The sequence below is a fragment of the Rattus norvegicus genome, chromosome 3 (genome assembly GCF_036323735.1).
Source record: "Rattus norvegicus strain BN/NHsdMcwi chromosome 3, GRCr8, whole genome shotgun sequence".
Lineage (NCBI taxonomy): Eukaryota > Metazoa > Chordata > Mammalia > Rodentia > Muridae > Rattus > Rattus norvegicus.
Window position 1 is genome coordinate 122,922,442 of NC_086021.1, and position 25,534 is coordinate 122,947,975.

Genomic DNA, 25,534 nt, shown 5'->3' on the forward strand with positions numbered 1-25,534 from the left:
TTTAAAATTATGCATATAAATATATCTTGATCATGTCACCTAAACTAAGTGATGTTTTGATATGAGTTGTTAGTAAATTGCTATAATTAAAGACATACAGATCAAAAAAACATGATCTTGAAAAATAATTGAACTTGTACTGAACCAGAGTCATAAACTCAAAGGAAACCTGAACTGAGTTCCATTGTTTGAAAAGTGTGAGTTGTCACATGTGTTTGTGAATGGACTCTACAAGGAGAGCATTGGGTAGAGTCCTATCCCTGTTCCAGGCCACACGTCTAGGGATTCAGAAAGACCAGGAGGTCTGGCCCTTGCCTCTGTTTTACTACAGTGTTCATGCCATGGGTCTGGGCAAGTTGCTTCCTCTCTTGGAGTTTTCATTTGTCTGTGAAGAATGCTTTCCTCCTTTTATTTGAAGATACAGTGGAGATCACAACCAATAGGCAAAAACTTTCCAGAAGGCTTTCGTGCCATGGTGGTGCTCTGCCAATCGGGAGGCTGGCATCCTCCCAGACCTCCAAAAGGAAGCTTTCTACAGACTCTGGGAACAAGTTAAATAAATGAAGTGGAAACTTCTTCACCTAACTTCTGACTCCATTTGGAAATGTGACTCTTCTGAGAAGGGTCCTTCAGTTGACTCAAAGACTAAGCTATGTTGCTGTGTAGTTTCTAATTACTTCTAAGAAACAGTTCACAAGCATTAGGTAATGTGGGAAACTTTCAGTCGGAAAGCAGGTCTTTGCATTGAAGATGAAGCAGGTGACAACAGCCTTGGGATACAAGTATAACTAACTGCTTGTTGAAAGATGCGTAATGAAAATAAGAGGCACATGAACAGCCACTTGGAATTGTGCTGTGAAGAAGCATCTAACTGCTTGCCCTTCTGTCATTTTACTTCTTTTGAGTGACTTAAGAAGGTAGACTCTGAAATTGTGCTTTTGTGAATCCTTTTTACTACGTAATGTGAACAGTATGAGTGTATGGTTCTTTAAGCCCTTTACCTGCCTAGAGTTAGCTATTCGTCTCCTAACAAGATACTGGCTTTTGTGCTGGTTACTTTAGGGAAGAAAGGAATAGCTTTCTTTCACAATAAGTTTTTTTTTAAACCACACTCAGTATTTGATTGGGATTGATGCACATGTAACTCTAGGGGGCGGTGTGTGTGCTTGCCTCTACTTTACGTGTAGGGATCGTCAGTACATATGCAGTCTAGATTTTAGTTAGGTGTTTATTTTACATTAGGCAGAGATATCTGTCTTTTTATGGCCACTCCCTCAAGAAATTAAATGGCCGCAAAACTGGTGACCTGTTCTTAAGAGGACTTGTAACGCCTTTCTAAATGAGAAATCATTCCAGCAGTACCTAATATTGGCAATTTTCTTCTGTCTGCTTTTAGAACTTATTGGCCAACCAGGTCAGACATTATTAAAGTTCAAAGGGCCCAGAGGGAAAAGTAATGGTTTTGTGCTACTATGAATTTTAAATGTTGCCATTTTCTCCTGTTACAGCATCATCTGTTCTCACATGCCACTAAAAATGTATAGAAGTTTTAGACTGAATTCAAGGCCAAGGTTATAAGAGTCAAGATGCTTCTTGCTCTTTCTTGTAGATGTTTGCTCCTCACATCATCAGCTTCCCACCATGTAGCAAGACCCCTTCACATTTTAAAGAACTTGCTATGAGGATAGCAGGATTTGTTGGCTGGGGGGCAGGGTGGTGGAGCTTTCTTATCACTCCTTAGAAATGCTTATACAGCTCTAGTGGGAGAATCTGTTCTCACAGAACACAGCAGCCACAGTCTGTACTGACACAGACGGACTGCAGTCCCTTAGTTCTGGCATGCTGTGTTTGGTACTTAGCAGATGTGATACTCTCTCAATTTTTCTCGTTTCTGAGGATTGAACTCGGGCCCTTGCATATGCTGGCAGAAAGTCCACACCCTCACCCCATAGCAGTGTTGGAAGATACAACTCCTGGGAAGGCACAGACGCACACATGTACATGGCTCTGTTTTCCAGCACATAAACATTTGTTGGGTTACTGAGGGGAATATGCTGCGTTTCAGCAGACTGAATCTGTGTTGTAGATCAGAGTGTGGCTGGACACACCCAGGTTCCCACTACCTCCTAAGCTGTTTCAAAGCATGTGTCTCACTGAAACTGATGGCTGGTGACATCTACAGCCTTTCTGGGAGGTTAGCACTTTGCTCAGCACCTCAGGTCTCTTTCCTGGCTTTGCATTTCTGACTGAGTTAAGAGTCAGATGTGGCTGGCTTTCGTTGGCTCCCTTATACCTCTCTGGAAACTGTTCACAGAGATTTTGATTTGGGTGAAGTAAGTAACTTTGATACAGAGGGGTGAGATCACAGTGCCCCTTTCAGAGCATCTGTGGTCATAGTCTGGCCATAAGCATCTTTTTACCTACAAAATCTTTTTTGTCAATTTCTGATATCTTTTCTTAAAAAGGTAGTTGATTTTTATGAACTTTGTGATATTGTTATTTTCTCAAGTGCCAATGAGGGCTACCTTATATTAGGTTTTCCTCCCCCTACTTTTGGTTTGGCCAACACTTTTGGGCCTTAAAAGTTTTATGGCAGCAAACTGTGTTATGCTTGCAAAGCTTAAAATCAAATTGTCATCTGAGTTCTAAAGCCGAGCCTTCTCTGTAGTGGTGGCTTCTACTGTGTACTCACATGAGGTCTTCATGAGTGCTTATTTCCTGATTTGGAGTGCAAAGTCTTCTTTGTTTTCCCATAAAATAGATGTGTGTTTATTTTGAGGCCATATAAATGTTAAAGAGAGGAGGAAGATAATTCTTTAGTAAGTCATTACTGTGCGCATTAATCTTGAGCAAGGCAGATGGAAAGTAAAAAGTTTGCTTTAAGGAACAGGTATCTAATGGAAAAACAGATGAAGAAAAAAAATAGTTCGAAATTGAAATTCAGCCCCAGACATAAGGGGCCTCCTTAAATTCCTAAGTCTGAAGGGTTTTATAAATTCATTATTTTAAAGTTTTTCTTTTACTTTACTATATTGTGTGATGTGTATTTGTTTGTATTTATGTATATATGCACTTGCCTGAATGCACACACACAGACAGTTTTGCATAACATGTGTCAGGACAACTATAACACAGGAGTTGGTTCTCTCCCTTCACCATGTGAGTCCCAGGGATTGGACTCAGGTGGCCGGGCAAGAGTCTTTTCTCACTCAGCCATGTCCCTGGTCCTGGTGAAGTCTTACACCAAACCCTTCTGGAATAGCTGGCTCAGCTGCACATTCTTATTCTCTCTTATCTCAACGTCTGAAGAAAAGATCCTTGAATCCCTTGAATATACATTCTAGAATATTTCAGAAATTTTCTGTTTGCAGGGAAGGGGTTGTTCTTCCTCTGGCTTTCTTTCCGGGTCATTGCGTAATTTCTTTCCGGGTCATTGCGTAATTGACATATACTTCCAGCTTAATGCTGTCATTTGGGGATTCTCAGTTATCTTTTGTATTTTTATTCTAAAGGAAATGCTAAGAACATTTGAGTTTTCAGTGAAGACTCTAGAGGAACTATCAGTGTAGGGAAACACCAATGTAGAGAATCCAGGAGAGGAGCATGAGCTCCTTCACTTCACAGATGACAATGTGTACCTCACTGTCAGTGTAGGACGCAGCACAAGGTGACCTATAAGGAGCAAGCCAAAGAACCTGGAGTCCCAGCATTGAGTTGTACACACCCCGGTCTGAGACCTTGGTCGTGTGCTGTTAGCAGTGTCTGTCTTCATTTTCTAACCTGCTTGTAGGACTATTCATGTGTTGGGTATTCTATACCCAACATTGCTATACGAATATAAAGTATATAGAATTATAATTTATTGGTTTTATTTCTGAAAAATTACTACTTTTGTAATCTTTTCTAGAAGGTCAGATTCATGTTATGTCTTTGAAACTGTAGGAAGGGTAATACTTGATGTAAAAGGGAAAACTTTGATTGGCTGATCAAAGAAATTCAAGGTTTTGTTTTATGTTTCAAGGACTTTAATAGAATTATTTGGTCTAAGAATTCATGATGAAGTTACATCCTTTGTTGTGCTATATTTAGAGAGGCCATAAATTAGCCTTGGGGTGAAGATACTTTTTCTATTTTCAGTTGCCATAGTCCATTGAAATGTTAATAAAAGGGCTTAATATTATATGTGTATAAAACCTGAGAAAACTTGAGAAAGTCCATTGCCTATTTCTTCCATCATTGTGTCACTTGCTTTTAATCTTTTATGATTGTGTTTACACTAAGAATTGACTTCCTTATATGTTCCCTGGTGGAAAGAGTTGACATTCAAATTATGTTTTCTTACAATTTTTTAGTGTTAAATATGGGTGAAGGGAGAGGGAGCCCAGTTTTCCTCAGTAGAATGGAGTGGACTGATGGAGGAGGGCAGGTCATTAGACCTGCCTGTAAACCCATCTCCGCCTTTGTTCTCTACGTGCTCTGTAGTAGACTGCGAAAAAACAAAGCAGCTGTTTCACAGGCATGCTGGGATGGGGTCCAGGAGACGGTGTTCACAGCAACACACCGAGGGCAGAAGTTTGTGTCCTAGGAAGAACCACAGGGACAGTTTCTTAGCAATGACACCTTCCTTCAGTAAGAGCTAGAACACGTTTGCACGTTTTTGCTCATTGAAAAAGATAAGGGAAAAACCAAGGGAGGTCGCTCATGCTTGCCATCACGGCCCTCCAGGGTAGAGGCAGAAGGATCACAGTCATAGTCCATATTCAGGGAACTGAAGCCCATTCTGGGATGCATAAGGCCTCTCTTAAAGTAACAAACTGGCAACAGCCAAGCACCAAACCAAATCAGCAAACCAACAACCAACCAAACAGAAGAAATACCAGAGAGTTGACTGTAAATAGAATTGCCGTGGAGCACTGGAATATTTATCTAATTAGTGCTCCTCCTGACCTCTGCCTCTCACGGCCTTTCTGTCCCTTTCTCTGTGATGGCCTGTGAGCCAGTTAGGAAGTGGGTGTGATAGAGGTGTCCCATGTGTGGCTGAACATTCCATAATCTCATCCTTTGCATTTTGACTTGTGAATTGGCTACTACCCACTGGACAAAGAAACTTGTTTGATGAGGCTTGAGAGCTGCACTAATCTCTGGGTATAAGATAGGAATTTGGAGGCAGCTTGACACTGTGTCTGTTTAGCAAAATAATAGTAGCAGGTTCACCCTTGGGGCCTGTGAGCTCAACCATGGATTAATGGCCAGATTAACGCCCATTAGATGTTAATGGTAAGACCCTGTTGCTGAAGATACCACACACATTTGTCACAGGATATGGAGAAATGTAGTCAGGACTGACTAGGAAGCTTCCTCCTGCTGAAAGGCGCTATGCAAGGTGGTGGTGGTGGAAGGGGTCATCAGCAGTCCTGTCCAGCTGTGACTGTGTGAACTACCATAATGACCAGTGGGGCAAAATATGCCTAGGATGCAATACTGGCATGAATGTTATAGAGATAACCAACCAATGGCTTTCTGGTTGGATTTGAATCTTTAAAAAAAACAAAATGGTTGTATCTTCTTTAGATCTTGAAGTCATGAGTGTGAGTTCTTGTTTATTACTTAAAACTATAGTGTCAAAGTAACTTTTTGGTTTTTCTAGTTCAAATTATAACCCAAACTACATTTGTTTACATCAAATAGTTGTGTGTTATCTTTACTGGAGATAAATAGAGACCTGCCAGGTAGAACTTTTTTTTTCGTATTCTATATTTTTCTAGTTCTGAGGATCCTTATACATGTTTCAATAGTTCTCTGAGCTGCCGTCCTCTTTCACATGGTGAATTTGAATGGCGAAATGTCTTTGTGTGTAGTTACATTTGGGGTGAGGAGTTGTAAGTGGTAGTCGTTGGGGAAGGCTTAGAACTCTGGTCAGGACTCTGGAGGCTGCTGGATCTGGAATCTGACGGGAGCATTCATGTGACCTGGTGTTTGGATAAGGAAGTCTCTGAAACCTGTGCTCTGCTCCTTTAGGAACTATCACAAGCTTTCTATTCTCAGTAAATACTCCTCCTGGAACTGGGTTGAGGAGGTTTAAGGGCTCCTTTGCAACTGCAGTCCTGTGATGTATTGGTGCACTGGCTGTGGAAAGTGATCTGTCATTCCAGGCACTGATTAAGCTCAGAGCTCGAGCCAAGCTGCTTGTTTACATGTTGGCTGTGCCCATTTGGATCAAATACTGGACTCCTCAGTTTCTTAAATAATGGCACTACTTTTATCATCACAGCAATGGCTAAGTGAAACAGAGCCAGGTTGCTAATGAACTCTCTCCATGCTACCATATTCCATTATAATAAGCATCATGGCAATATATAGTTCCTGAGCAGACAGACAGCTTTTATTGGAATTCAACAGAAATGGGGAAAAGTCAACTTACAGGAATGGTCTAACAAAGTTAACATTGAGCAAAGTATGTTTGCGTAGACTGAACTCTACATCTGCTTATCCTCTGGTGTCCCGAAGACACATGGGAAGGAGGGAAAGCATTTCCAACATTGTTAAAACGGATCTACTGAAGCCACTGTAAGAGCTGTGAGCACCTGCCAAGAAGACCTGGTTGTGAATCGAGAATAAAAGGCCTGTGGTGTGATTTAACTGTTTGTTTCGTAAGGGAAAGCCTTAATGCAGCTGAAGACATTCCATTTGTTGTTTTACCGTTGCCAGCATTTATTATTAACATGCATGGTTGTAGAATAATTATAGTCTGTGTCATGGGGATGTTTTTCAAGAAGATTGAAAATCTGCACTTCTTTCAAGGTAAACAGGGTACCCATTGAGGTTTCAGATACTTTGCCTGACTTCCTAATAGTGGTGTGGAGGCTTTAGAAACCCTGCAAATTCTTAAAGGCGCTTTTATGTTAATTGCTGTATTTCCTTGTTCAATGAAAAGCAAGAACATGGTAAATTTGGTTGGATTTGGAAGAGAGTCTAAAAGAAATATTATAAGACTGTTATTAACTGTTATGTTAAAACAAAGTTTAAGATGAAAATAGTCAAGATGATACTGGTTATATCTATGTATTTAATAAATTATAACAATTATGAAAACAGACCATTCATATTTATCAGTTTTATATGATGTCTCTGTAATCTATTAAATTTAGACAGATTAAGAGAGAAATATACATACTTTACACAAAAAGAAACAGGAAAAACGTAAGTGGTCATCTTAGGGTTTCTAGTGCTGCAACAAAATATAATGACCAAAGGCACGCCGGGGAGGAAAGGATTTAGTCAGTTTACACTTCCACCTTGCTGTCCTTCACCAACAGAAGGCAGGATGGAAACTCAAGCACAACAGGAACCTGGAGGCAGGAGCTGATGCAGAGGCCATGGAGGGGTGCTGCTTACTGGCTTGCTCCTCATGGCTTGTTCAGACTGCTTTCTTATAGAACCCGGGACCACCAGCCCAGGGGTGATACCATCCAAAATGGGTTGTACTCTTCCCTATTGGTCACTAATTAAGAAAATGCCTTTATAGCTAGATCTCATGGAGGAGTTTTCTCAACTGAGGCTCCTTCCTCTCTCATGAATCTAGCTTGTGTCAAGTTGAAATAAAGCCAGCCAGTACAGCAGCTTTAAGCTACTTTGAAGTTATTCTGTGAAAAGGTTGGAAAGAAACGTTTTTACAAATGGATTGGCAATGTTGTAGGCACAACCAATTAGGTCCTTTCCCTTATGAGAACAGAGTGGACACAATGACTGCAATTCTTGAAGAATTTTGTTAATGGAGTTCTGTTGAGTGGAAAGGTACACTTAAGATATTTGAAGTGTAAGAAAACCTTGGGTCTACTAGAAATCAGATGAAAATGAGACAACATAGAATAGAAGCAGTTGGGTTCATAAAACCCATTGCAGGTAACAAAGAGGTGGTGGCTCAAATCGGTCCTCTGGATGTACATTCAGAGTTAAACTTAAGAGGCAGCCTAGTTCAGCTCCAAAACTTCAAGAATTAATTAGCCAGCTGAAAATATTGGCAGAGGCAGTGATTAATCACCCATCCTCACAGTGTGGCCTATTGTGTAAGGCTTATCATAGCCTTATCATAGTCTTCTTTGCCTACTGTAGTGAAATCCATTAGACTGAGTAATTGAAATCATAGAAACTTGGTTTCTTACAAGTTCAGAGGCTGGGATCTGAGGTTTGGGTGTGAGGATGGTTCAGTTGTGATGAGGGCCCTCCTCAAGGTGTGTGCATAGCTCTCTTCTCCATAGCCTCTTCAGTGAGTATGCCTGAAGCCACTCCTTGTTTTGTTTTGTTTTCTTATTTAGCCACCATTCCATCTTGATTTCCTACCTTGTGACTTCATTAAAGTCTGCTTATCTTCCAAGGACCACGTCTGAAGGTGCCTTTACTTTATACTAGGGACAACGGCTGCAGCATGGGAATGTTCTGTCCACAGCTTCTGTTAATCCTTTAGGGTGAGTTGAGGGTAGCCTGTGGGTTGATTCTTTGGGATCATCTGTGGTCATGACTAGAGTCCTGTTGCATTTTTTATGCAAATGTTGCCATGGGTTTTTAACATTCTTCTTTTCTGTTTACAATTATTCTTATCCATGCAAAAATCATAACTATGCATTTTAAATCAGATACCATTGAGCCAAAATAGTCCCTAAAATCACTTTTTGTCCTTTTCTGTTCCCCTATCCCTAGCGCCTAGGAACTCTTGGTCTGTTTTCTGATGTGTGTCTCTCCCCACACCAGAATACCATAAAAATTGAATCCTGCCAAGTTAGCCTTTTGAGTCTGACTTCTTCTAATTACCGCTGTACATTTGAGACTCACCCATATAGTTGTATGCATTATTGCAGAGTACTAGTCTTTGTGTGAAGGCATAAGTTTGCTTATTCTTTCCCTATGGATGTCTGTCCTGCTTTCAGTGTATTACAGTGTTTCACAATTGTGTAAGGGGCTGTGAAAGCTAGGAGTATGTCAGACTGGATTGTGCTCAGAGTCACGTCACACTTAAGATAAGATTTGAGGAGTTTGGAACTTGACAGATGTTGAGTTAATGGTATAATGAGTTGAGATTTTGTGGGACATTGGGCTGGGGTGAATATATTTTGTATGTGGGACAGATGTGAATCTCTGGATCAGGGGGTAGATAATGGCAGGCTAAAAACCATTTCCCTTAAACATGTGAGGTTTTAAACTATGGGACCTATAAACGTCATAGAGATTTAGGGGTCTTTACTAATGTAACTCAAGGGTTACATTAACGTAAGGGTTTTAGTGAGAAAGGAAAGTATCCTGAGTGATTATATAAGGCGGGCCCTATATGGAGTGAATGTGTCCTTGGAAATGGAAGACAGAGGGAGGTTTTCCACCCCACATATAGAAGACAGTGTGTCGCTGGAACAGAGAGATCTGATCTTTCTCGTGAAAATTATCTTGACACAATCAATCGTTAAGGAATGCCTGTAGTCACCAGCGGCTAAATGAGACAGGGAGTGGATTCTTATCTAAAAAATCAGTTTTTGAGCTAGTGTTATTAATTTTAGACTTTTGGCCCCCTGAATTATAAGAATAAATTTCTGTTAAGTTTGTGTTCATTTTTCAAGGCAGCCAAAAGAAACCAGTGTTTGACTGTGGAATTTTGTTTGTTTATATGTTTTGTCTTTGTTTTTTGCTTTTATATAAGATTAAAACTGAAGGACTGGAAGTATAGTTCGGTGGTAACAGGCTGACTTCTCACCAGAAGGCCCTGGGTTTGATTTCATATATGTATTTATGCAAACACTTAACATGATATATGCACATACACATACACACACACACATACACACACACACGTGTAAACAAAAATTCTGAGCAAGTAAATGAAATCATTTGAGGGCTTTCTAAAAGCAGCTGTGTTTGGAAAACTAGTTGTGGTCTATGGGAAGTCTCTTCTGTTAGCACTGAATGGTATTGGTAATGTCTAAAACACTAACAAGGCCTTTAATGGTAAGATTGAAGGCTTCTGCCTAAGGGAAGGTAAAAGGATGCTATGCAGTATAAACATGGTATTGTTGGCTAGATGGAGACACTGGTCTCCTAAATGACATTCATAACGTGAGTTACCTGCTGAATTTGCTGAACATTACTAGAGACGTGATTCTTGTCTCTAATAAAAGTTAAAAACCTGTTCTTTAGTACCCTACTTTGTGTTTTAAACCTATCCTTTGCAAAAATACCTTTCTCAAGCTAAATTCATGTTAAGAACAAGATCGACTCTGTTTTACTTAACATTAAGCCTCCATGATAAAAATCTCCTGAACTAAACTCAAGAGTCAGTTTGCAGCTGTGCGAAGGAGTTGAGGGAGTAGGGGGAGTAGGGGCGTTATACGTCATCAGACATGCTGGGGTCATTTCCTGTGACTGCCTAGTTCAAGGCAGACAGTCCCTTAAAAGAAAAAAAAAACAGTACTTGCCGGTTATGGGTGTAGTTCAGTCAGTAGAGTGCTTGCCTAATATGCTCAAAGTTCCATACCTCAATCCCAAGCACGGCACAAAGGAGCACGGTGTTACACACCCGTGACCCCTGCATTTAAGAACTAGGGGCAGGAAGATTAGGAGTTGAATGTCACCCTCGTCATGGTGTGTTCAAGACCTGGTTTACATGAGATCCCACCTCAAACACATGAGCAAACCGAAAGAACAAACAACTCAGTATTTGAATTAGGATTGTGAATTGGACAAATTTCTTATTTTATATATATCCATATATGTGCATTTAACTGTTCTGATTCAGATGAATATCTAGTTGTTTTTTTATTAAATATGTGGTTTATTCTTACATTAGAAAAATAAGGTAACCTGGGGGATTCTATGGTTTCTGAGTGATATTATTGTGGTATTTTATCTGTGAGGTGTTATGTTGTTGTAGAGAAAGTGGTACTATACAATCAGTGCTGGATGGTGGAAGCTATTTTCTATTTTCTCAACCTGTGGTCAGAATTATTTTATTTCCAGGAAATCATAACAAACAATTTAATGACTCTGGTTCTTGCCTAGAACAAAACTCAGAAGGACCAATTCCAGTGTGACTGCTGTCAGTATTAGCACCCAGGCACCATTTTCTGACAAACTGTAGTTAAACCTGGGACTAAGTGAGGGCAGTGTGTGAGGCAGCAGGTAAGTGAGGTCAAGGCCACTCTGGGCTACATAGAGAGACTTGGCTTCAAAAGCACACAAACCATCAGTATTAAAATCAGTAATTTTATCAGTACTGCACAGTACTCCAGTGCTAACACAGCAGCTTCTGATGCTCCTTTCTGTTTAGTGAGTATTTGTGGAGTGCATAAGGTATGCATCAGAAATTGATGAAGGTAATATTAAGAACTAAAACCATTCTTAAGTCAAGGAAAAATTATATATACCCTAGAAAAATATTGACTTGCACAATTGTGAGATCATGTTACAATTGTGTGTTTATACTGGGAGATGGAGGCAATTCATATTATTGGAACTGCCATAGAGGAAAAAATAGGTTTTATCTTTTACTCATTTTTAATTTTGACTTTCTTGAATACATACTACAAGCTTCACCATTCTAAAACAGTACATGATTAATTCAGTAGTTTGTAGTATATTCCTGTAGTCAAGTAGCCCTTACCACGACCTAATTTTAGAGCATTTTCTTTCTGAAAAGAAACATCACAGGCATTAGTAAATGCCCTCTGTCTCCTGCACACAGCTCTGGCAACTACTTATGCACTTTTGGTTCCTGGACAGTTCATGTAAATGAATCCAGTAGTATCTTGCCCGGCCTTTGCGATCAGAAGTTTTTTGTTTATTTGTCCAACAGTATAGTGTTTAAGAGGTTTCTTTGTGTTTGAATAGAGATCATTGCTTAATTTTCTATCAGGATAGTCTTATATATGGTTATACTACATCTTAGTTACCCATCTGTGTGATGGCCTGTGTGTTGTTGCTACCTGTGTCTATTACGGACAGTGCAGCTTTAAACACTGTGGATGGGGTTGGGAAGGACACAGGTTCAGTTCTTGATATCTCAAAGGGTACTATTGCAGGGCCATATTGTAATTTTGTGTTTAATGATTTTTAATTTATATTATTATTATTGTTATTATTATTTGTGTGTGTGGAAGGTTGTGTATGCATGAGTGCTGTGGCACATAGACATCATTTATTTTCAGGAGTTGTTTCTTTCCTTTGTGGATTCTAGGGATCAACTCAAAGGCCAACAAGGTTTTCAAAAAAAATCTGCACCGTTTTCAGCCTGCTACCTGTATATGAAAGTTCTTGTTTCCCTACATCCTTGCCAACATTTGTTAATGTGTGGCTTTTTATTGTAGTCAGTCCAGCCACTGTGGGTTAATCCTTTACAGTGGGACTAGTTCACATTCCCTAATGAACTACTCTCCGTGTCTCCTGGGAGATGTGTCTATTCAAGCTCTTTGCCCATCCTGAAATTAAGTCTGTGTGCTTTTCCCCCCTATATATTTTCACTAAATATGAATGGGTAGCAAAGTAGAAGTTCACTGGCTATGTTTTTCCTCATTCCAGTATAAATATCTATTTTCACACAATGTGACTCTTTATGACTTACAGTATGAGTTCTTTTTTCCTATACAATAGACTAATATAACAAATTTGCCAGGAAAGAGTCCATTCTTTCACTGATTTATACCGTAGGGAAGGATTTTTTTTAAATAAAACCATAAACCATTGAATGACAGTTGTATGATAAAAACCATACTTTTCCAAGGCGCAAAATTATTTCCCCATAAAATCTATAATCATACTCAATATATAAAGGCCTACAAATCCTGACATATCAATTTGAATATGTAGCTGTTTGTCACACGAGTTGAGAACCTGCAGTACAGTGCCAGCTGAAAGCTCTAGTCAGAGCTATGAGAAGAGGATTTAGTCATCAAGAAAGAGTTGCTTTTGATGGTGACAAAGGCAAACTTGGGGTTTGGGGACAGTTGTTGTTACAAGTTGTTGTTACAAGTTATGTTCTATTGTCTTCTTCCTTATTTGCATTTCCAAGTTAATTGCATTGGCATATGTACATTATGATTACTGACATCATTGAACTGTACTGAAATTTCATCACATTCCCATATTCCTATCTAAGATGACAGCATGAAGTACTATTCCGTTAAGTTCCACATGTAATGCAACTTAGGTTTTCTTTGACTCAGCTAATGTAAAAGAATTCTTCATGTGCCCTTGACCAAATTATTTCACCTCTGAAGTCTTTAGCTTCTGTCTTTTTGTAAAGGGAAAAGGTTGACTTTAATCTGAAAATGTCCTCCCTTCTATCCAGAGGAGGCTGGAGTTAGGAGTGACAGCACGTTATGGAAGAGCCTCCTGCATTCCTGCCGGTACCTTAGGGTAGAAGTTTTCTAAGGAAGTCAAAGAGGGATGAGTGTTGTGGACTCCATTGGTCATTTAGAGAGTGTGGCATCTCAGCTGCGCAGGAGTTTGAAAGCCAGAGAGAGTTGTTAGAGGGAAGGCCAGCAGAAATGTAACCACTTGAAAGATGGAGAATCACCCTAGAGGCAACAGACAAGGGGTTTTGAAACATAGAGTAATATAAGCGAAATGTCTCTGAAGAACATTGGTGGTATTAGAGACTGTGCCAGAAGCTCTGTGTATGGGAAAAAAGGGAACTGAATTGGCAAGCTACTCAGTCATGTAAAAGAGTAGGCAGACACGAAACACGCATGTATATGTATATGTATGTGTATGTGTATATGTATATAATGGAGTCAACAAGAAATGGTGAGATGTCTCAGCCTGGGGGAAAGGCATGACCAATGCATTCTTAGCTCATGTCTCTACATTTATGAGATGAAAATATCAAGGAAGTAGGGATTGAAAGCATGGTTGTGGGAAAAGAAGTGGATAGTTGATTTGATTGAGAGATATCTGTGACCAAATGGGAGAAAATCTGTATCAGTAACTACAATTACGATCAGGATTGCTTTAACCAACACCCCCACTTCCATACATTGCTGTGTGTATTTATATGGGAGCCATGGAAGCAGTCGTTGGGAGCACAGCAAGATGCACTTTTAGCTAGACTAACGAGTTGTGTGAGAGGGGGAAATGACGGAAGAGAACTCTCAGGAAAACCCAGGAAAGAAGCAAAGATCCAATGAAAGCAAAGTGGATGGAAGGCTAAATCAGATTCCAGAGGAAGTAAGACAGCTTCAGCAAAGAGGCAGTCAACGGAGCAAGTGTTAGAGAGGTTTGGTAGGAGAATATTGTGTTGAGCTTTAACTTATGGAACATTGCCTCTGAGCTCATTTGTTAAACACTCGGTCCCTTTCTGGTGACTACTTTAGAAGGTTTGGAAACCTCAGGAGATGGGACCTTGCTGGAGGCAGGAGCTCAGTAGGTTATGCCTAGTCTCCAGCCCCTTCTCCTCTCTGCTGCTTCTTCTTTCTACGTGTACCTTGTGATCTCTTGTTCTGTGCAGAAAGCACAGGGACCAAGCAACCACAAAGCAAACCTTCAGAGGCTTAGCCTAAATCACTTCCTCCTTAGGTTGTTTCCTTAGGTGTTTTGGTCGGAGCTACTCAAAAGTAAGGAAGCAGATGGCTTTGAGATTTAGTGATAAGGAGTCTATGACGTTTGTGTCCACTGAGGGTGGAACAGAAGTCAGGCCGTGAGGTAGATGAGGTAGAGGCTTAAGGGGATTTATGGAACCAAAGGCCTGTTAGAGCAAAGATGTCTTGATGGGAAAGAAGTGGTAAACAGCCAGACGTAGCCATGTTCCCTATGGTTCCAACAATAGTGGGGGTGAGGGAAGAGGGCGAGGGAGAGACTGAGAGAGACATTAAGTTTTAAAGGAAGGAGGTGAGGAATAGCCAGAGGAGAGAAAGAACTGAAGAAAATTTAATCTTATTTGATAAGGGAAATAATATAGTACAAATATCGTCACGTAAGGGCCACCATCAGATCTCACTGTTGTGTTAACCTTTTTGTTCATAATAAAATGACTACACATTTAATTCAAAACATCTCATAGAGTAGTTTAACCTGTTAAAAATGAAATTTAAAAAGATGTTTGGTAAACATTTCCCATTAATTTATTATTTATATAATTTGTTAAGCTATCAGAGTTTCTTAGGAGACAAATGACCAGGAGTCTGGACTGCCTGGCATAATTAAGTACCCGTCACCCAGGCTTCTATTCTCTTCTGATTTATGTTATGGCTTGTTCTGAAAAGTTAATACTTAAATTTAATTAGGAAGGTAAGAGGTATAGATACTAAGACTGTAATTAATTGGAACATTTGGAATAGGAGGCTTTAGAGCAGAGAGAATTCTGGAGATCAATTTAAAATCTAATGGCTCCTCAGTTATTTCCTGTGTTTACCTATTTAGTTTCTTTATGAAATGTGTTTTGAGATATAAATGTCTAGAGATTCATAAGGAGACTCTTCCTCTCCCTGTTTGCTTAGGCACTGCTATGTTCATAGAAAGGAAGCATTTTAACACTCTCGGCATTACCTTCCCCACTAGATTAAAAAGATAGTCTATTGTAGGTATGATCGACACCTGCTATTTCTCCCTCTTCCCCTTCATGTGCGGTAGCCATGCTTAAGCTGACTGCTACCAGCCTCACCTTTCTTGTACTGCATCCAGAGATGTCCATGAAAAGTAAATGGTAATACTTTGTGTAGTTCCTATAAAATGTAGATGAAATTCTGTAACATGGTAAAAACATTTTTTAAAATTTGTTCATATTGACAATCTGCTAGTGTAACTTCTCCACGTTCTGTCTTTAGAAAGTATTAAGTATCCTAGCAGTCTGTCCTTCCTTATTTGAAGATAAACGCTCTGCCGTGAGACCGACACAATTGTGCTGCATTGTGTAGTTTCTTAGGGTTCTGTACAGTAGCTCAATTCAGGTCTCTTTAAATCTAATAGCTAACAGCTTGAGTTTCTCCTGATTATTGAGTTTGCCATTATTACTGCTCAATTTTGCATGTTCCTTCATTATTCCCTATTTTCTAGATGTTTACATGTTAAAAAATGTTAATCTTTGAAGACAACATTTTTGGGAGGCTACCTTTAAAATCCTTAAATTGTAATTCAGTTACTCTTTGGTCAGCTATAGTCCAATCATGTCCCAGGCATGACTTTTGATAGCATTATGGGACCGTTGGACAGAGTTTAGAGACCAGCCGAGATTGCAGGAGCACTTATGGGCAGCTCAAGCTTTGGGATGGGACCATAAAGACACAAGAGTAAATGGGAACTGCGAGCAGTGATCTGCACCCTTGTTTAATGTGGATGGGTCACTTTCACAGGTGTGTAAGATGAGCAGCTAGGTGACCCGACAAAAATGCATATCGCACAAGACATTTCTTGTAATGCCTCCCAACTACCAAGTTAGCAATCCCAGCTTCTAGAGCACATACTTGTCATGGTGGGCTAAAAGGATTCAAAGGAAGATCAGAAGGATCACCATTTCTTAGCTGGAAAGGAAAACCATTGCATGTGGGTCTTTTAGGTATTGACCTAAGTGGTTACTTGGTTTTCTTTCGTCTTTTACAAAGTATTAATTTGTTTTACTGCAGTCTGTTCCACGTGGTACTTCTTTGTTCTGTTCACAGTAATTTAGAAAGAGTAACGTTAGTGGAATAGATAGATACCGCTATCTTTTATGAGAGAATATTACAAAAATATGTTTTACCACTCAATTTTTAGATCCTTCATTTGTGTAGAGACACACAAATCCATATTCTTTACACGGGTGCAGACTAGATGATTGGCTGCAGTGGGATCTAGATTTTACACAGAATGTGTATTTTTTATAAGTGGGAAACTCTTCATTAAGCATTGTTTTATAAGATTAGCACCTTAGAAAGTATTTTCAGCATTTATACGTGAGATGCTAAGTTATGAAATGAAAATAACTTTTCAGTACAAGACGTGTACTAGCTCAGAATCAGCCCATGCAGTAGCTGTAGTTAAAAAATATCTGTAAGGAGGTTAATGGGAAGTGCCTACCAGTCCTCTTACCTTGGACTGTTTCCTGCCATCAGGAGTTCCTTTGCCTTTCAACACAAAAAGAAAATAATATTTTATGCAACTAATTAAAGGAAAACTGCAATTTGATTTTTAAAGAATGGAATATTAGCTAAACCCATTTAATTTGGTGAAAGCATTTGACTTCTGTGCTTCAGTTTCTATCAGGAAAGCAGCATGTTCTACCTCTCAAGGTGGTCTGTAATGTAATATAACCTCACAGATGCCTGGGCAGAGGTGTTAGCATGCATGACTGGCAGAACCATTTTCTAAGGAACTGTCAGGAAGGCACCAGTACATGGGGATTAAGAATTTAGGTCCTGGAATTAGATGTGGTTTTTATTCACTACCTTATCTGAATGCCTAATTGTATATTTTGAATTAATGTTTCTTCCTGCATTTCTTCATCCTTGAAATAAGACAAATGGCGGGTGAGGATGTAGGGTAGTGAGTTAACCTCTCAGAACTGGACACTAAACCAACTGGACTTTACTCTTGCCATGGTGTGAATTACATGCAGGAAACTGCGTGTGAAGAAACTTACTCTAACTTTGAGACGTCTTCTGGGTGGAGACTCCACAGCCAAGGCTGCGGGAGGACATATAGTCACTGCCCTCTAGTAATGCAGTCCAGAAACTACTGCTCTTCTTCTGGCCTACAGCGATTCCGGAACCTCCCCGCCTTCCTGTCCCTTTCTGAGACTGTGGCATGTGTGCCTGCCCAGACTTTACCTCCAGGACCTCTTGTCAGCATCAGCACACTGGGGAGGGTTGAGGAAGAAGACCCTAGGTCAGTGCCCAAGATCGCGCCAAGGCTTCCTTTCTGGCTTTTCTCATTTGCACTTGGTCAGGTTCTGTCTTCCTTGCCAGATGGACACAACTAGAATAGAGGGTTGACATGCAAATTTTTTAGGGTATCCCTCATTTTTCCTAAGCCACGTTTGTTGGACAAAACCAAAGCGTTCTTAGAGCCAGGCTTCCTTGTAACACGAGTTGTGTTCTGGTTGTTGTTTGTTTTGTTTTCACCAGGGTTTGTGGGTGGGATTCCTTTAGCTTCTTTCTCACAGAGAAACTGGGTTGCTCCCTTAGTCTCATACCCATGCCACTGAACTAAGAAGTTTAAAGACCTTCTCTACTTAAACACATGGTCTCACCCTACAGTGCTCCCAAGTCCTGACCAGACTCACTTGGAACGGTTTGTCCTTTTTTTTCTCTTTTCTTTTCCCATGACAGTATTTCCTGTGTAGCCCTAGCATCCTGAAACCCCCTCTACACCAGGCTGGCCTCAAACTCACAGCTCTGGCACCTTTTGTCTTTCCAACAAATACTTCTATCATACTCTTAGAAACCTAGAAGTAGGTCTTCTGTGTACTGCTAAATGGCTAATAACATCAGTCTGGTTTGTACTGTGAGGAGAGGTCTCTTACTCATGGGTAAATATGAGGCACTTTCCTTTTTTAGAGTGGTTTACTCAGATTGGACCTTCATTTTGGCATCTGTTCAGAAGCTTATGTCAATAACCCTACCAAGGTATGCAATTTGCATTTTACATTCTGACAAGCCAGTTACACACACACACACACACACACACACACACTGAGAGAGAGAGAGAGAGAGAGAGAGAGAGAGAGAGAGAGAGAGTTAGAGAGAGAATTAGAGAGGAAGAGAGAGAGAGTTTTTTAAAAAGATAGTTTCTAATTTTAAAAGGAAATTGAGAAAATTGACTAATAAATTTATAATTGTCCTTGGTCATTTCTTGGTACTTTTTGACATACTGAAGTAGTTCTTTAATTTATATATGCACTTTCCTTGGTGACCATCTACACATCTCTCCCAACTCCCAAGATGGTCCCAGTTTGTCTGTCTGTCTGTCTGTCTGTCTGTCTGTCTGTCTGTCTCTTTCTCCCTCTGTTCCCCACCTCTCTTATGATAGAGTTTCACTCTAAAGCCCAGGCTGGGTAGGTACTTGCTATGTAGACCTGAAACTTGTAGCAATCCTCTTGCCTCAGTTTCCAGAGTGCTGGGATTATATTACAATTATTCTTGTATGTATTTGTGTTGAATATGTATGTATAAACATGCATGGGTGCATGCATGCCATGGCACACATGTAGAGGTCAGACAGTGTGAGTCCTAGGGATTAAACTCAGGTTGTCAGCACCTTTACTCTCAGAATTATCTTGCTGGCCCTATGGGTTTTCTTTTTTCTTTAAAACCTTCTCATATAATTTGGTCCTGGTGGGGAGGATCAGAAGCCAACCCCCATGATGGTTTCCAGAAGCTGCCGGCAATGACTCTGAGCGAACAAACATGGGATCATTTTTATTTCAAATTCTCTGAACTGGTGACATGCTTGGGTGGGCTCATTCATAAATAAAAATATTAATGTTCGCAGAGTGCTGGCATACTCTGAACATCAAATTATGTAAATCCCAGTCTCTTCAGTTTGCATTTACTAGAGGACTATATCAAAGGTAGTTATTATCAAGATAGGATAAGGTGGATGTATACACCAAGGCTAGTCAGAGGGTAGTAGTGGATGCTGATGATATTTTAGAGGACCATCCCATCTCTAAAGGAGACAGTTACAGATGCAAACTCCCTGTTTGGAAAGAAGGTATCCCTAGTGTTTGGTGCTGTGACATCCTGGGTAAAGGTAAGTGTAACTGAGAGTGGGGCCCTCTGTAGACTGCCACTTCCTGATGCCTCCCTCCTCTTTTCAGAGCTTGCCAGTAGGTAAGAACGTTCCATTAGCCTCTGTGCTGTATCTTGTTAACGCCAGTGTTTCCCCTCCAGGAATCTGGGATAGCCAACAAGATAAACCTGGGAACGCTGTCCGTCTGGGAACGCTGTCCGTCTGTGAATGTGCTCCTTACTCTTTCTAGGAGTAACTCACTTGTTTGTGGCAAGAAACCTTTTTCTTGTGGCCTTTTGTAGTATAAAACCCCATTTTATACTGCGGATCCGATACAGTCATCCTGAGGTTGCGGAGAATCCAAGTGATATGCTTCCTGCATCAGGACCAGCTCTTCCTCCCCATCCGCTCTTCCTCTCTCCTTGACCTCATGGCAGGAAGCCTTTGTGTGAGGTTCTCATCTGGAACAACTTCTCCACACTTGTTTTCGTGTTCTGTTGGATTACAGGGCAGCGGGCCTACCTTTGAAGGTCCTTTCTCTTTTATTTCTTTGCTGTGCACTCCAGTAATTAACTTTGTCCTTCTTTTATTTGTTCCAGTCAATCGCAGGCCACTCTGCTGAGCATCTTCTCCCAGGAGTACCAGGTTAGAAGTTTTCTCCTTTGTGAGGGTTGACAGGTGCCTAATTGAATGATGAATGTCCCTTTATTTCTTTGTAATTGAACTGCCAGCTCTCTGATTGGGTTGGAGGATGTTCTCCTTTCCACATCAAGCAGCGCCTGCGTCTCAGTGGAGGCCTGCCAAGCCTACCCATCCATCTGTCTAATAACATCTAGCCTTTGCTTATTTGGTGGACCTGTAATAAATTATGCTAAAGCATTATTATTCTGACAATAATAATTTCCCCGTGTTGCGTGGCTCCATGTGCTAAATGTTTGCTGACTTGCACTGTCAGTGCTGCTTCCCACTGCTGACAGAGATGATGATAAATGACCACTGCTGGAGTGGCAGAAGGCAAGAGAGGCAGAAAATGGAGTCATTTATCATGAGATGACAGGTGTCAGTCAAGTGGCAAGTCTCTATGGAATTACTTTTTGTAGTTTTCAAATAAGTTGTTTTTAAGCAATGTTCTTCCTGGTTAAATATGGCAATTGGGTTGTAAAGCCCAAGCGCAGAGGACTTAGATGGAATTGAATTGAGGGAAAATTAATACAAAGGTTGGAAGAGGGGACAAGTTTTCCTCTGCCCTCTGCAGCCCTAAGCAAACTTATTTAGATTCAATTACTATGACCCTGGTGGCTTTTACATATAGACTGTACTTGTGGTACAGTCTGCAGACATCCCAGCCGAGCAGGAAATTAAAATGCATACATGTAGTAGCCGGAACAGAAATCCTGCCACCACCCAAATCCCCAAGCCATTACCCATTTGCCCAGTATGTTGCCACTGGGATGAGGAAATATGTCTTTGCTGTTCTTGACTCTGATCTGTGACACAACATAAAGATGTGTTTTTGTGTTTTGTTTCAGAAACATATTAAGAGAACACATGCCAAACATCACACTCCAGAAGCGATTGAAAGTTATTACCAGAGGTACGACCTGCCTGCCCCACTAGAGGGTATCGCAGCACCTATTAATTGCTATAATTATTAGGAATAAATTAGATCATTAAGCTGCCTTTCTGTACTGTTTTAAGACTGTTACTTAAGACTCGTAGTGTATTTTCTAATGAGTTTTTAAGTGCTCTCTGTGGCACGTATGAAGAATATGGCACGGGTGTCCATTTAGATGTGCACGCATGGGGAGTATCAGATGAAGACACTGTCACTGAGTGGATTTGGCTACGATCACTTTGAGTAAGCGCACATCTTTTATGGAGACATTTGTTCATGTATACATGTGCCCTACGGGTACATGCGGCAAGTTTTCAAACCAATTTTTGTTTATTTCTTATTCAGATACAGCAAGCTGGTAACAGATGAGTTTGAAAATCCAGTGTGGTCTTTTGCCTTATGTCTGTTGTGTTAGCCCTTTTAGATATTTGAAAAAGACCTTCATCAAATAAGCACGTATGGAGATAATCATTGTATACAAATACCATGCTTTAACGGGGGCTTTATGTTTTTGAAGAAAATCTTGAGTGTTAAGCCAACAGCATAGTTTCCTGAGAATATTTAAATTTTAGCTTTATTATTCTAGACTAACAGCCCTTTAAAATAGTTCTGATTTTCTTAATTCTGACATTAGTTTCCACCATTTTGATGTCAGAATAAATAACAGTAAATGGTAACAGTATATCCTAAGATTTCGTTATCATTCAATTGTTGATGGGCGACTAGGTTGGTTCGTTTTCCTTGCTATAGTGAGTAAGGCAGAAATAAACATAGGGTTCAGAAATCTCTATGGTAGGGTCTGGGGTTTCTGGGTTTAGGCCCCAGAGTAGAAGAGCTGGGACAAACAGTAGTTCCATTTTAAATTGTTTGAGAAATCTCCAAATGGATTTGCACAATGATCATATTAACTTGTACCCCACCAAGAGAGGAGTAAACATTCTTTTTTCTTCCACATTTCTCCAACATTTGTTGTCAGATTTGTTGATGAGAGCCATTCTAAGTGAGGTGATATCTGTTAGAAAGGAATTCCAGATTTTGGGTTGTGGTTAATTTTGGTATGTGATGTTTTTATTATTTGCAAGTTATTTTTAAATAATAAAGTTTATAACATTTTAAAAAATAATTGAAGTTTATTGAAGATGTTGAAATTGGATTTTCTTTTAAAAAGTCATTAACTGATGAATGATCTCCTTCGTTTTAAGTTAAAGATACTAAAGATGTGCAAGATGAGTAGATCACACACACACACACACACACACACACACACACATACCACACATTTTATCTAGAATTCCTCTCTAAACAAGTCTTTGAAGATTTCAAGAAAAGTCATAGCTAACTTCATAAAATTTACATTTTTGTTCTACAGGACCTATAATAGTTGTACGAAATCTACAATGCTTTGGCATCTAGATAATTTTAAAAAATACTGGTTTTCTTTTTCTTTTTATGCCAAGTAATTGTTTGCGTGTCATTCTATAGCTCAAGTTGGTCTCTGACTTGGCAGTTTACCTTCTTCAACCTATGTTTACAGACCTGTACCACCATATTTGTGTAAAAGGAAATACATTTTTGTTTGTGAACTTTATAGTTCTAGACTGTCAGTCGGGGCCGTGTTGCGAAGTAAAGCCTTTGATGATGGGAGAGGAAAGCAGTATTCGAGAGAGTAATACAGTCTCTGGCCTGCGAAATGTGAGGCCCGACATAAAGCAAAAGGGCTGCCTGCTCTCATGCTCACTTACGTCACTGTAAAGACCTTTAGTCACTTTATATGAAAACCAGCTAATATTATATATATCTCAAGTCTAGTGACACAAGCTTGTAATTCCAGCTTTGGAGATGCTGTGGCATGAGGATCTCAGGTTCACAGATAGTAACTTTGTGAGACCATATCTGGCAACATAAAAACAAAGAGTGTTTGAGTTGCAGTCTGGTGTAGGGTACTTGCTTAGCTTCTGCAAGGCCATGGGCTCTGTTCTCAGCACCAAGAAAGAGATGTGTATATAATTACTAATCTTTTTTCTTATTCCATTTATTTTTCTATTATCTGGATAGTTTTCCTTTAAAGATAAAAAAGAGTTTAAGTACAGTTACTGCGTAATGAACAGCAGGTAATGAGTAGAGAGAGGGGTAGTAACGAGGATGTAGAAACAGATTTGCTTCTTTGCATTTTTTAAATATGAGCATCTCAGTTATGATGAGGCATTGAAACATTTGAAATAAAACCAGAACAGAGGCTATAACAGAGACTCAGAGGAAAGGCATCCCTGCAGTGTCCTGATCCACTGGCAGTCCCTCCCCTCAGTGCCATGGGACCAGCCATACTGTTACCTTTTAGGCAGAGCCCCCTTACCAGCCTGCCACTGGGAATGTGCAAGTCAAATGTCCTAGGCTTTTCTAAGGTAAATTGGCTTTCAAAGGTTCTTGTTTGTTTTCTAGGTGGTTAGAATAAAGGCAGCTTGTGTTTTATCCACACATATTTAAGCAATGGGAAAATGTTAATAACAACTTATTTAAATTTTTTTCCTTTATGAAGGCAATACCACCTGCCGTGAAAATTAAGCACCTTTGCGATGGTATAGAAAGGAGTAAGTGACTGCCCATAACTGTGCCACTCAGAGATAACTACTGGTTAAAATTTCATCCCAGCCTTCTAACAACCCACTTTTACATAGATGAGGTCATGTTACATGTGTAACAATGAGTCCTGGATTTTATTGTGGAAAACTGTATATGATATAATACTATTTGTAAAAAGCCTTTTCTTTTATGACTTGCCTCACTTCACCATGTAAAAGACTGACTTTCCCAGGTTAGTCTTCTGAGGACCAAATGTGCCCAGTGTTCTGATACTGGAAATAATACTGCAGTAAGCGTCTTGGTGCTTGACTCATTGGCACTGGTTGGCTTCTGTGTTTGTAATTATTGGTGCAAACAATGTGAACATGTAGAAATTGATTATGTGTTGTTGAATTACTGTCTAGAAGTGTCTCAGTTATGTTTCTGCCAACAGTGCGAGAACCCTGATTCCACATTCTAGCTAGCATTGAGGTTATGTCAGGTGGGAATTCGTAGGATCGGGAGAGCAGTAGAAAGTGCTTTCCTGAATTTTTGCGTTGGTGGGGGGAGTCTTCTCAGTTGGATATTTAAGGTTCATTTGAAAACAGTTCTCTATTCCTTTGGACTGTCTTACTTTATTTCCATACAGTAACATCCTTGGTGAAATTTATCTTGGTTCCGACCCATTTACACATAGGCTTTTTGGACACACATCGTTGGACTGTTAGTTACTTTTCTCATTGCTGGGCCAAAGTTCCTTACATGTATAATCTAAGGAAAGAAGGACTTGTTTTGACCTGTGGTTTGTGAATATATTCTGCATGGTAGAGTTCATGGCAGCAGAAAGTGTGCCTGATACCCTTTACTTAGGAGCAGACGAGGAAACAGAGAACAGAGAATACTGGTACTTGGCCTACTTCCAACTTCCTCTTTTAATTGCCCTCTCTTCCATTGCATGGGCCTTCTCTCCTCTGTCTCCTTCTGGAACCACCCTCACTACCCTCACATACTCAACTCTGGGTGATTCTGAAGCCAATCAGGCTGACAATGAATATTGACAGCCACAGCTGGTCAGATCTGTAAGTTCCCATCAGTAGCAGGTTTGGAAATCCTATCTCCCGTCTCTTCTAACCGTACTGGCTCAGGAAACAGTTTTCATAGCTATACAGAATCGGATCAATTGAATTTTCTAAGATGTTGACATGGAGAAAAGAATTGTTGAGACCTGATATTGACAGTACATGATAAAGCTGGTTTCTGAACATTGATTCCACTGTGATGCTAATCCTGAGAGTCAGCTTGATTGGATTGACAAATGCCTGGGAAGAGAGTAAAACATACTCCTCAGTTTAAATAAAACAAGGCATTTCTGGATAGGACTAATGAAAGAGGGAAGACCCACCTTGTGTGTGGGTCACATCATTGAGTAGGTTACTGGGGGTGTGTCTTGAGAGCCTATATCTTGCCTTGGCTCCTTCTGTCTGTCTCCTGGCTGACATTAGGTGAGTAGCCTCTGTCTTCTCCCATGCCCCTCTGCCAAGATTTGTTTCTCACCTCAGACCCGAGAGCAATGGAGCTGGACAGCCCTGCCCTTAAACCATGAGCCAAAATAAATCTTTTCTTCCTCAGGTTCGTTTTCTTGTCATGACAAGAAAAAGCCGAGGTGTCCAATAGCACCATTCC

General features: G+C 40.1%; 1 protein-coding gene across 5 annotated transcripts in view; it reads left to right on the forward strand.

The window, feature by feature from the left end:
* The window catches only part of Cdin1 (CDAN1 interacting nuclease 1), a 205,346-nt gene that overhangs the window by 26,688 nt on the left and 153,124 nt on the right, over nucleotides 1-25,534 (forward strand). For all 5 annotated transcript variants that reach the window (XM_039106476.2, XM_039106477.2, NM_001399491.1 and 2 more), the window contains exons 2-3: nucleotides 20,277-20,322; nucleotides 21,207-21,271. In XM_039106476.2, the coding sequence (XP_038962404.1) occupies nucleotides 20,277-20,322; nucleotides 21,207-21,271 (111 nt within the window). The remainder of the gene's footprint in view (nucleotides 1-20,276; nucleotides 20,323-21,206; nucleotides 21,272-25,534) is intronic.